Consider the following 13,744-nt stretch of genomic DNA (forward strand, 5'->3'; position numbering starts at 1 on the left):
ACATCAGAGCCTGAGTTTCATTAGTTTTGGCTGGACTTGAGTCCTGGGAGAGAGCTGAAGGGCAGGAGGAAAAGGCAGTGGGAAAAACGTGCCAAGGAATCCCCTTCATAGCCCGCCAGAAAATTTGCTAAATATCTGACCGGTGCTCACAGTTTCATTGGTCTAATCTTTGGCACAGAGAAGAGAAAGGACAGAAGAACCCCCACCGGCTTGGGTAACAGCTACTGGGGCTCAGCAGATAGCGCCTTTGGGACATGCTGAGGAGTAGCCTCTCCAGAGTCCCTCAATTGTGCCCCTGCCGCCCGCCTGTTTGTGGGAGGTTCGAGGAAACAAGAAATGAGAGATTGTAAAGTTCCCTCCAGCCATAGGAGAGAGGACCTCTTACCTTAACTGGAGGTCTGGAATCTGAGACTGGGCTGCATAAGCTTTCTGCTGAGTTCGTTTTTCGCTATCCCAGTTTCCAGCACGATGGGCCTTCCCCTGCACTGGGTTTCTTCGCCTTCCACTTCTAGCGCGGGAGCTTCACTGAGTTGGGCTCCTGCTGTGCTTGGCCTCTTCCATGCAGAGGTTGTTTCAGTCAGGTTATATCCAAGTCACGGCACCATAGATGTCACACGAGTGTATGTTCCTCAGTTTTTTGTCTCCTCACAACAAAGATTTGGAGCAACAGACATTAAAGCCCTCGGCACATCACAGCTCTCGGGTCTTGGACAAACCGTGTTACAGCTCTTAGGCAAATCAGTATTACAGCTCCATTTTATTTAGAAGATAGCAGGAGAATCCAAGACTCGAAGAGAAGAGAGTGGAGGAGTGCATAGGGAGGGAGAGAGAGAGAGCGCGTGAGTGCGCACACGCGCACGTGCACAAGACAGTGCGAGAGCGTGTGTGCACTCAGGAGAGAGAGTCCATGAGAAAGCGCTTTGGCTCCTCCTTTTATATGTTTTTTCCTCCACTTGGGCCTGCCCTATGCAAATTGGGTTTAGCCAGGAGTGCTGTTTGTTCTGTTTGTTCTGCCTGAAGTCTTCACTCTGGTCCTCGGACCTTCCTTGTCTTTTAGCCACCACCATTTTGGACTCCTTTTCCCTATTCTACCTACCTAACAATACAAAACAGGCAATAATCACTAATGAGTGGCCGGCCAGTAATACCCACAGTTCTTTATGTCTCATGATAATAGAACTGTCTCTTTTGACTTGGACAGTTCCTGGAATATCACTTCTCACCCTACCTCACATGCATTGTCAGATGGGACATCAGTGGGGACACTGAGTAGATACAAGGCTGTCAGCACTGAGGCAGTGCCTGTAGCCTCACTACCTGAGCTGGATGTGCCCAGGAGTGAGGTCTGGGGAGACAGATGACAGGAGTGGGGCATCCCCAACCAAAGGGATGCCCTAGGCGCCAAACCGTGCATCTGGTTACATGGACTAGACATCACAGTAGGAAGTGGGCTCTACCTGCAGACTTTCATGAGGCATGGGGTGACATTCAAGACTACCCAACAGTGACTCTTAATTTCCAGAAATGTTTTGTGTCAGGCATCCTTAGTCGTTCATTTTGTGTTCTTGATGCTAATTGGAAAAGTAACCTTTTATTGCTAGATTTTTCCTGTCACTTTGTTCTTACCTCTCAACATTGCATTTCAAAGATTGTCCCCTAAAGCACCATTCTTCCATTATAAATAAATGATGCTGTGAAATTTACCTATTTCAAGCCCTTTGTCAGGCTTTAGACATAGCAGCAGAAACATGGCTTGATCTCCAGCTCAATTAAGGGTCTGTTCAATTAAATTATTTGCTCCTAAATGTACCCTAAAGATTTATTTTTGGGTTTTGGTATTATAGCATTAATGGCATTAATGGTAGCAGATTCTTTTTATTATCTAATTCTTAGAAATACTGTCACCTTGGAATGTGTGGTTGGTTAGGGAAACTGAGGAAGGACAGAATTTGGACATGTCATCTGGTCTCTAGTCTTTCCCATTCCATTGTTTTCCTCTATTTCTTGGCATTGATCACTGAGGAAGGCTTTCTTATCTTTCCTTGCTTTTCTTTGGGACTCTGCATTTAGATGAGTATATCTTTACTTTTCTGCTTTAGCTTCTCTTCATTTATCAGCTATTTAAATAACCTCAGATATGCAGATGACACCACCCTTGTTTCAGAAAGTGAAGAGGAACTGAAGAACTAACTTCTTCATGAATGTGAAAGAGGAGAGTGAAAAAGCTGACTTAAAACTCAGCATTCAAAAAACTAAGATCAGTCCCATCACTTCGTGGGAATAGGTGGGGATGCAATGGAAACAGTGACAGACTTTATTTTCTTGGACTCCAAAATCACTGCCGATAGTGACTGCAGCCATGAAATTAAAAGACACTTGCTCCTTGAAAGAAAAACTATGACCAACCTAGACAGCATATTAAAAAGCAGAGACGTTACTTTGCTGACAAAGGTCTGTCTAGTTAAAAGCTATGGTTTTTCCAGTAGTCATGTATGGATGTGAAAGCTGGACCATAAAGAAAGCTGAGTGTCAAAGAATTGATGCTTTTAAACTGTGGTGTTGGAGAAGACTTTTGAGAGTCCCTTGGACTGCAAGGAGATCAAACCAGTCCATCCTAAAGGAAATCAGTCCTGAATATTCATTGGAAGGACTGATGCTGAAGCTGAAACTCCAATACTGTGGCCACCTGATGCAAAGACTTGACTCATTTGAAAAGGCCCTGATCTGGGAAAGGTTGAAGGCAGGAGGAGAAAGGGGCGACAGAGGATGAGATGATTGGATGGCATCACTGACTCAATGGACATGAGTTTGAGCGAGCTCTGGGAGTTGGTGATGAACAGGGAGGCCTGGAATGCTGCAGTCTGTGGGGTTGAAAAGAGTCAGACATGACTGAGTGACTGAACTAAGCTGAACTGTCACCTGGTCAGTCCTAAGGTGTTATCACTCAGCACCTGATCTGCAGATGTGAACATCTGTACCCTCTGAACAAAGCAGCTTTATTGCTATTATCAAAATATGTTCATTTATTTAATGCTTTACTTACCGATTTGTTGTTTAGTCACTCAGTCGTTTCCACCTCTTTGTGACCCCATGGACTGCAGCACACCAGGCTTCCATGTCCTTCACTATCTCCTAGAGCTTGCTCAAACTCATGTCCACTGAGTCAGTGATGCCATCCAACCAGCTCATCCTCTGTTGTCCCCTTCTCCTCCTGCTTTCAATCTTTCCCAGAATCAGGGTCTTTTCTAATGAGTTAGCTCTTCACATCAGGTGGCCAAAGTATTGGACTTCAGCTTCAGCATCAGTCCGTTCAATGAATATTCAGGGTTCCTTTAGGATTTCCTTTAGGATTGACTTGTTTGGTCTTCTTGCAGTCCAGGAACTCTCAAGAGTCTTCTCCAGCACCACAGTTCAAAAGTATCAATTCTTCAGTGCTCAGCCTTCTTTATGGTCCAACTGTCACATCTATACATGACTTCTGGAAAAATCATAGCTTTGACTAGATGGACCTTTGTCAGCAAAGCAATGTCTCTGCTTTTTAATACACTGTCTAGGTTTGTCATAGTTTTTCTTCCAAAGAGCAAGTGTCTTTTACTTACCAATATCTCCTGGTAAATTTCTATAATCTCAAATTTTTCTCTCTTGATCAATGCCTATGAACAAATTAAAGAACTTTTATGAAACAATGTCCGGCCATTCTCTTCCCAACTTTCTAGTTTTGTCCCATTCTACTCACCCTCCTTCCTTTACAGCTAAAATCACACTGATGGTCTTTCAGTTCTCCAAATTCAGTATTCACTATCTTACAGTGTGCCCTCTCTAGACTTTTGGATTAGTCTAAGGTGCCTGTGGTGGCAATGGTGAGATGGTGGGACTTGGGGTAGATAAGGAAGTGAAGCCAAGTGGACTGTGTGATGGATTGAACATGGGATCTGAGGACAGAGAAAGAAGTTGATGTTGGTTTCTGGGTACAGAGACTGAGCATCTGGGTGAGTAGGGAAGACAGAGGGAGAAGGGAGATGCTAGGGTTCTCTTTGAAGCCTGTCACCTTTGTGATGAATGACTTTATTTCTAGGAAAGGATCTTACCCTTCACTGTGGAGCTTCCCTTCTCACTCCTGTGTTGGGAGACCTTCAATGTAGGACCCCCTGGTTGCGTTCATCATTGATGTCACAGGGAGGTCCCACCAGGAGATGTAAACTTGGCTACTTGTTTATATTTTGTTCTGAACTGCTTGTGGTTACTGACTCCTCTGGTAGGAATGGCAGGATTAGACCTCAGGGGACCTCTGCACCCACCAGTTACAGAGTTGGGGATTGTCCTCTGTGCTCCATTTACCCCAGGTATAAAGCTTGTATATTTTTCTAGAGCTTCTGATTACCAGTTGGCTTTCAATTCAGCAATAACATCACCAGTAATGTTCTTTCTCAAAACTTTAATTTTTGAGGCAATCTTATTTTTATTGCTTGCTTTAGAAATATAGACATACCTTGTTTTATTGTGTTTCCCAGATACTGCATTTTTTTTTTTTTTTTTTTTTTACAAATTGAGAGTTTGTCAAAAACCTACATTAAGCACGTCTATGGGTGGCATTTTTCCAACAGCATTTGCTCATTTTGTGTCTCTGTGTCACCTTTTGGTAATTTCTTACAATATATCAAACATTTTCACTATCATTGAAGTTGCTCTGGTGATTTGTAACATCAATGATCTTTGATATTGCTACTATGACTTACTGAAGTCTCTGATGATAGTTAATATTTTTTAGCAATACTTTATTTTTAAGTTAAGTTATATACATTGTTTTTTTCATTGCTCTTCTTTATTGTGCAACAATGCTATTGCACACATGCTTGGGTACACTATAATGTAAGCAAAGCTTCTATGTGCCCTGGGAAACCAGAAAATTCATGTGATTCACTTTACTGTGATGTTCATTATATTCTGGAATTCTGAAACTGAATCCACAATAGCTCTGAGGGATGACTGTACCTGTTTCCTTTCTGGAAAGCAAGTGATTGTCTGTTCTGAAAGCTTTAAGGACATAAAGACAAGTCAATCTACTACAAAGTCTAATGTTCCAGAGGGCAGGTGGCCAGCCTGGAGGAGCGGCTGTGGAAGTGACAGATGTTTGATTTTCTTGAATCAAGACATTTCCCAATGCTGTGTGTCTTATAAATAGCCCTCAAAGCTCAGAGTCTGAGAGCTAAAAGCACTAACTAATGATAACAACCCCAAAGGCCCTGGGCAGAATATAAAATGCTACAGAGTGTTCAGTTCCAGTAATCATAGTCATGATTAAAGCTTTCATTTTTCTGAAAATGAAAGAACTTTCATTTTCTTCCTTTCCTATAACCATACAATAATGAAAGGCTGGGCTGGGCCCTTGTCTCCCAGTGAAACATGGGAATCAAACCATGTAAATACCACCAATCCTACCGCCCAAATTCTCCCTGTCCTGCCCCTTTTTGAGATATTGCCTGAGTTATGTTACTGGGGGATATTGTATGCTAATGGGCTTCTTTCTGCTGTTAACAGGTTTTGGATTCAGGGACACGAAAAGAACATAATCAGCCAAGTAATTTGCTGCAAGATGAAAACAGCCTATTTTACAAGATGGTGCAACAACTGGGCAAGGCGGAGGCTGCTGTCCTCAGTAAAATGGCAAAATAGGTGAGGCTGTTGCGGGAAGCTGTAATTAAAATTCGCCTCCAGGATTCACTCTTCTCAGGATCTCCACCAAGGGTCTGGGAACAAGCACTCTGTGTTCTTTGCAATAGAAACCTCCAGAGAGGAAGCTTCATGACTGGGTCTTTAACAACACATGGCAGGTGGAAGGCAGGTCTGCTGGAAATCTGCAGCAGTGCTGGGGGTGGGGTCGGGATGTGTGCACCCTTCTGTGTGCGTGCACCTGTGCCTGAGGGAGAGATTTTGGATTTGACTTTCCACATGTTTGGACTCTGGGTTCAGATTCTCATGGAACATAAGAAGATTTGCATGTTTCAGACCCTTTACATTCATTCTGATTGGTACTCAACACATTTGTGATACAAGTTCCATCAAATAATATCCAGGAAATTTGAGAGTTTAAGGGGAAAAAATTGGAATATTTCGATTCTAGGAAGATCTTCCAGAGAAAGGTGTAGGTCCCTTCTGTTTCCTAGTCTGTAAAGAAAATTCTTACCTGAAATTATCACTTTCTACCTAGTTCTTTGTTGTTTAGAGTTAGGTCCATTTACGCCCCCCTCCACGTTTCCTCTACCTTATGGACGATGAAATTGTCATCAGGACAAATCAAGAACTCACAATAGCTTCACACTGTAGTCTGAATGGTGCCTGAAGGTTTACAGAGCACTTTCTCAGAGATGAGGTGTGTGAGGCACTAAGCACTGTGTGTGATGTGAGGAAGGGGCTCAGTGAGTAACATTCAGGTCACGTGGTATATTCCTAACAGAGGTGTAGTGGTAACCAAGGTCTGGCTTAAGAGACTTAGCCACTGTCATGCAGCCATCTGCAAGTCTTTCTGGGACCAGGTGGGAGTGGGATTAGGGTTGATGGGAAGATAGAGGGAGGGAAGTAAGGTCTGGTGTTCTTGTCCCTTAACATGTGTGACTCAGGGTGGGATGTGGCTTCCTCATTGAAAATTTATCTCTGGGTGTTAAATTATAGATGTATTTTCCATTCTTCATACTTTTCTGTCTTTCCAAGATTTTCACTTTTAAACAGAATAAGATTATTTGCATAATATTTAAAATGCCTTAAAGAAAACATGTTCTAGTATCTTAAGTACTTGTATATGAAAGATTTATCTAAAATGTGGCCTGAGTTCATCACTGTCTCCTCTCAATCCTCTGAAGAAATGAGGAAATGCAGAGCAGGACCTTCTGATGCTCATCAGGTAGGAGACTTCCTGGGCCCCAGAGCTGGCTGAAGAGTTGACAGAACTGGAGTTCATGCTTAGGTTTAGGGAAAAGGAAGTCTGTGTTCTGAACTTTTCATGAGTACTTACATTGTGTGCAAATGTTGAGAAGATGAACAAGGAACTCTGTATTTTTTTATGCCTGAAATTCACAGAGTGCTTTTATCCACTAGTGTGTCTCCCAGTCAGGCCATCCTTCCTGACACCTCGAGAGCCAGGAATCTCCCAAACCCTTTTGGTCTTTTGACCTTAGGCATTTCACATCAAAAAGTGGTGTTCCCACCTGTATGTCAGAGTCTTCATTTTAAAACTATATTATCATAACATTGAGTAATGAGTAAAGGAACACAGAATTTTAGATTGGTCCAGATAATAAGATAATAGGATTCAACCCTCTCTTTGTACAGGTGAGGAAACTAAGGTGCTTTAGAAGGAAGGTGGTCCTATGTATATAACTGGTGTTAAGCTAGTTCGCAGCAGACACAGAATTAGAAATTTGGTCTTTTAGTAAATATTTTAAATCAAGTGTAACATACATACTGAAGCAGACATAGGTCATAGAATTAGAAATCTTGTGATTTCAGGTCTAGTAATCCTGCACCTACTCTAACAATATTAATGGTAAGTTACATTTGTGTAGTTCTTTATAATTTATATCGTTCTCACATGTATGATTTCACGTACTCTCCTGATGGTCCATTTTTATCCCATGTCATGGATGAAGAGAGTGTGTCCTGAGTTCACCCAAGGTCACAGAGCTGGTCCAGGGAGCACAGAGGGGGAATTGCTGAGAGAGGCTGAGTGCTGTCCTCTGTACTACGTTCTGTGTCGAGCCTGAGAACACTGCTCCTGTCACCTGGTAGCCAAGGTAGGGCCAGTCACGGAAGTTCATGGTGACAGAACCTCACTCTTGGATTTCATTCCTGCCACTGGCTCAGGTCCCTCTACAGAAAAAAAAAATACATTTCTGAATTCTCATGCCATCTTGACATTATTTCTGCATACTCTGCATCCTCTTAGGAGAAGAAGCTGTCAGATTATCAGTTTTTCTAATGTGCAAGCATCAGATATCAATGCCTTGTTCAGAGCTATAACATGGGGCGCATTAGCCTAAGTCACGAGGTTTCACTCTATTAGAACAGAATGCATTCATCTGAAAAGAAAACGCAACATCTGGAAGAAGGTGCTTCCACATCATATTTTGAATGTGATTGAACTTGTAGCTCAGGGGAGCTGATCACTGTCTGACTGAGTTTTTTGGATGATCCATGAAATAGTAGAGAAAGTACCTTTTAGATACAAAAAGCTAAAGGGGGCAGTAGTTCGCTAGGGCTGCCATACAAAAACCAAAGAGTAGGTGACTTATAAAACAGAAACTTAAATCCTCACAGCCCTGGGGGTTGGAAGTCTGAGGTAAAGGTGTCAGTGGGGTTGGTTTCGTCTGGGGTCTCGCTCCTTGCCTTGTAGACACCATCTTCCCTCTGTGTCTCACATGCTCTTCCCTATGTGTGAACCTGTGTCCTGGTCTCTCCTTATGAAAACTCCAGTCTGTTAGATTAGGACCCACCTGTATGATTTCATTTTAACTTTATTTAATTTATTATTTATTAATTTATTGCCTCCTTAAAGATGTCATCTCCAAATACAGTCACATTCTGAGGTACTGTGGAGTTTAGGATTTCAACATGTAAAATTGGAGGTGAGAGGGTAACAGGCAAGAAGGCCAGGGGTCTCCAAAAGGACGAAATAGTCTGCAAGTTTCAGACATTTTTTAATTTCTCTGAAGCTGCATGAGGAAACAAACTACTAGTGTTACATTTTTTCCCCTTCTCTGTACAAATTTATATCCACTGAAAAAGAAATGCAAAAAGGCAAAATGATTGTCTGAGGAGGACTTACAAATAGCTGAGAAAAGAAGAGAAGCTAATGGCAAAGGAGAAAAGGAAAGGTATACCCATTTGAATGCAGAGATCCAAAGAATAGCAAGGAGAGCTAAGAAAGCCTTCCTCAGTGATCAGTGCAAAGAAATAGAGGAAAGCAGTAGAATGGGAAAGAATAGAGATCTCTTCAAGAAAACTAGAGCTATCAAGGGAAAATTTCATGCAAAGATGGGTACAATAAAGGACAGAAATAGTATGGATCTAACAGAAGCAGAAGATACTAAGAAGAGGTGGCAAGAATACACAGAAGAACTATACAAAAAAGATCTTCATGACCCAGATAATCATGATGGTGTGATCACTCACCTAGAGCCAGACCTTCTGGAATGTGAAGTCGAGTGGGCCTTAGGAAGTATCACTATTAACAAAGCTAGTGGAGGTGATGGAATTCCAGTGGCGCTATTTCAAATCCTGAAAGATGATGCTGTGAAAGTACTGCACTCAATATGCCAGCAAATTTGGAAAACTCAACAGTGGCCACAGGACAGGAAAACATCAATTTTCATTCCAATCCCAAAGAAAGGCAGTGACAAAGAATGTTCAAACTACTTCACAGTTGCACTCATCTCACACACTAGCAAAGTAATGCTCAAAATTCTCCAAGCCAGGTTTCAACAGTATGTGAACTCTGAACTTCCAAATGTTCAAACTGGATTTACAGAAGGCAGAGGAACCAGAGATCAAATTGCCAACATCTGTTGGATCATCAAAAAAGCGAGAAAGTTCCAGAAAAGCATCTGCTTTATTGACTATGCCAAAACCTTTGACTCTGTGGATTACAACAAACTGTGGAAAATTCTTCAAGTGATGGGAATACCAGACCACCTTATCTTTCTCCTGGGAAATCTGTATGTAGGTCAGAAAGCAACAGTTAAAACTTAACATGGAACAACAGAGTGATTTCAAATCTGAAAAGAAGTACATCAAGGCTGTATATTGTCACCCTGCTTATTTAACTTATATGCAGAGTATATCATGAGAAATGTTGGGCTGGATGAAGCACAAGCTGAAATCAAGATTGCCGGGAGAAATTTCAATAACCTCAGATATGCAGATGACACCACCCTTATGGCAGAGAGCAAAGAACTAAAGAGCTTCTTGATGAAAGAGGAGTGAAAAAGTTGGCTTAAAACTCAACACTCAAAAAACGAGAATCATAGCATCTGGTCCCATCACCTCATGGCAAATAGATGGGGAAAGAATGGAAACAGTGACAGACTTTATTTTCTTGGGCTCCAAAATCACTGCAGATAGTGACTGCAGCCATGAAATTAAAAGACACTTGCTCCTTGGAAGAAAAGTTATGACTCACATGCTGCTAAGTCACCTCAGTCGTGTCCGACTCTGTGCGACCCCATAGACAGCAGCCCACCAGGCTCCCCGTCCCTGGGATTCTCCAGGCAAGAACACTGGAGTGGGTTGCCATTTCCTTCTCCAATGCATGAAAGTGAAAAGTGAAAATGAAGTCGCTCAGTTGTGTCCGACTCTGTGCGACCCCACGGACTGTCGCCTACCAGGCTCCTCCGTCCATGGGATTTTCCAGGCAAGAGTACTGGAGTGGGGTGCCATTGGCATATTAAAAAGCAGAGTTGACATCACTTTGTCAACAAAGGTCCGTCTAATCAAAGCTATGGTTTTTCCAGCAGTAATGTATGGATATGAGATCAGATCAGATCAGATCAGTCGCTCAGTCATGTCCGACTCTTTGCGACCCCATGAATCACAGCATGCCAGGCCTCCCTGTCCATCACCAACTCCCGGAGTTCACTGAGACTCACGTCCATCGAGTCAGTGATGCCATCCAGCCATCTCATCCTCTGACGTTCCCTTCTCCTCCTGCCCCCAATCCCTCCCAGCATCAGAGTCTTTTCCAATGAGTCAATTCTTGGCATGAGGTGGCCAAAGTACTGGAGTTTCAGCTTTAGCATCTTTCCTTCCAAAGAAATCCCAGGGCTGATCTCCTTCAGAATGGATATGAGAGTTGGACTATAAAGAAAGCTGAGCACTGAAGAATTGATGCTTTTGAACTGTGGTATTGTAGAAGACTCTTGAGAGTCCCTTGGAGAGCTAGGAGATCCAACCAGTCCATTCTAAAGGAAATCAGTTCTGAATATTCATTGGAAGGACTGATGCTGAAGCTGAACCTCCAATACTTTGGCCACCTGATGCGAAGAACTGACTCATTTGAAAAGGCCCTGATGCTGGGAATGATTGAAGATGGGAGGAGAAGGGGTTGACAGAGGATGAGATGATTGGATGGCATCACCAACTCAATGGACATGAGTTTGAGTAAGCTCTGGGAGTTGGTGACAAGGAAACCTGGCGTGCTGCAGTCTGTGGGGTCTCAAAGAGTAGGACAGGACTGAGGGACTGAACTGAACTGATGCAAATTTAAAAAGAGGTTTCTTTTAAAATTCTGTTTGCCATGAAGATACCTCGTTCCACCTGAAGTTAACTTTTCTTAAACTTTGAGCTAACCAATGTGTTTTTCCTATTGAAATGTTTATCTAAGCTATGTTAACGAACTATGCATTTACCCTAGACTCTGTCTTCAAGTGGGCTCCCCCTAAGACTCAGAACAGACTTGACAAACCAGTGTGTTTTACTCATGCAAATGTTCTCTTAAGCTATGTCAGTGAGACTATATTTGCTTGGAAACCTGAGTTTCCTCAAGATTCATGTCAATCATCTTATGGCCAGGGACAATTCACCTTGTGCCAATGTTATCTCAAAATGCATGTTGTATGTGAGGGGCCTGGTGCCAGTCTCTGAGTTTTGACACATTTCCTTTCTCTAATTAGCAGACTGCTAGCAGCTATATGGCTCTTCCCTGTAGCTCAGATGGTAAAGAATCTGCCTGCAATGCAGGAGACCCAGGTTAGATCCCTGGGTCAGAAAGATCCTCTGGAGAAGGGAATGGCAATCCACTCCAGTACTCTTGCCTGGAGAATCCCATGCACAGAGGAGCCTGGCGGGCCACAGTCCATGTGGTCGCAAAGAGTCGGACACAACTGAGCAAAACACTACTACTACTAGTAGCCGTATACCATTCGCCTGAAGACCATCAGGGGGCGCTCTTTCTGCCCCCTTCTGATGTCTATCTCAGAAGCTTTCTCTATCTCTTTTATACTTTAATAAAACTTTATTACACAAAAGCTCTGAGTGATCAAGCCTCGTCACTGGCCCCAAATTGAATTCTTCTCCTCTGGAGGCCAAGAATCATGGCGTCTTTCGTGGTTCAGCAACAGCCTTTCAGAATTGACATGGTTCAGCTCTAAGAATAAATGTCTGCCATCCATTCTGTGGAGAAAGCAATGGCATCCCACTCCAGTACTCTTGCCTGGAAAATCCCATGGGAAGAGGAGCCTGGTAGGCTGCAGTCCATGAGGTCGCTAGGAGTTGGACACGACTGAGCAACTTCACTTGCACTTTTCTCTTTCATGCATTGGAGAAGGAAATGGCAACCCACTCCAGTATTCTTGCCTGGAGAATCCTAGGGATGGGGGAGCCTGGTGGGCTGCTGTCTATGGGGTCGCACAGAGTTGGACACGACAGAAGCGACTTAGCAGCATCCATTCTGTTCTGTGATGAAGCAGATGTGGTTGAGGATTTTTTAAGTTTCTTTGTTCCCAGTGTGTAACAGAGGTGTCATTTTGTCTATTCATGAAATCACCTAATACAGCCCAGAAGTTATAAAATTCTCACATCCTAGCTCTAGGCACCTGGCCCAGTTGGATAGATGGAGCAGGCACTTAGCATCCATGTGGCCTTGTGTCCCCCAGGGCCTCTGAGCCTCAGGTCCTCACCTGTGTGTAGGGCAGGATTACAGCCCTGCTGGCTTCTTCACACTTATCACAGGGATCAGATGAGAGAGAAGATGCTTAAGGGCTTTGAGAATATAGAGGGGTTTATGGTATAAAAGTGAGGTCATTTTGTAAAAGGCTGTAAATAGAAACCTTGCCTCCCAATAATAAAACAAATATACACATAGTTCTTCTAGGTCGGTTCTGAGACTCTAAATCAGGGGTCCCCAACTGCTGAAGATCCTTTGCCATATTCAGTTCAGGTATTTCAGACCATGAAGCAATGTCCTTTTCAGTTAAAAGTTGCTAACAACAATATTTTCTTTATAAAAAATTGTATAGAGAAGAGTTATAGAGAAAGGAACCAGATGATTTTGGAAAGAATGTTAAGCAGTAGAAAATGAATTTTCTTTTGTTCCTTTAACTCTTTTTAGTTTCACCAAAAGAGTACATACATATATAATCACAAAATATGTCTAGCTTAAGAAAATGGAGGGTGATGATATGCAATTAACCACCCTCCCCACTCCCACCAAAGGTTTTATTACAAAATGCTTCCATTACAATGGAAATAGCCTCAGATTTCAGCCAGTGCAGCCAGTGGCCCCAAGCATTCTTGGAGGGTTTATTTTTCTCCTTAAGTGACATTTAAATATATAGCATTTCATGTGCAGAGCAGGATATGTTAGCAACAAGAGAGTAAGAAAGTGCACTTACTATGAAGTTAGGTGTCCTAGTGCTTTTCTGTTTCATGCATGAAGTTCATTCTCTCTCATGATACCTTTGTTTACAGCACCCACAATGCACTTGTAGTCAGGTTCTATAAAAGAGACCTGTAATCACATGTCTAAGCAACTCAGTTTGTGACATGAGTTAGCCTCTGATAGACAATACATTTTTTGTTTTACTGACTCAAATGAAATTTTTCCCATTCTTCTTTGAGGAAAGAGTTCCACTTTAAGTTGTTTTTTGCCCAAACATGTTCAGAGAAGGTTTCACAAGCCCTGACATTATTTTATTTTGTTATGTGCATCTGTAAGGAACTGAGATACAATACAGCTACTAAAACCTGATGATTGTGG

The 13,744-nt window shown here is 42.5% G+C and overlaps 1 protein-coding gene across 2 annotated transcripts in view; it reads left to right on the forward strand.

Annotated features, from left to right (window-relative positions):
- The window catches only part of LOC102392665 (ATP-binding cassette sub-family C member 4), a 428,577-nt gene that overhangs the window by 413,738 nt on the left and 1,095 nt on the right, over positions 1–13,744 (forward strand). For both annotated transcript variants that reach the window (XM_045162433.1, XM_045162434.1), the window contains exon 30: positions 5,539–5,673. In XM_045162433.1, coding sequence (XP_045018368.1) covers positions 5,539–5,673 — 135 coding nt within the window. The remainder of the gene's footprint in view (positions 1–5,538; positions 5,674–13,744) is intronic.

This window comes from Bubalus bubalis, chromosome 13 (assembly GCF_019923935.1).
Source record: "Bubalus bubalis isolate 160015118507 breed Murrah chromosome 13, NDDB_SH_1, whole genome shotgun sequence".
NCBI lineage: Eukaryota > Metazoa > Chordata > Mammalia > Artiodactyla > Bovidae > Bubalus > Bubalus bubalis.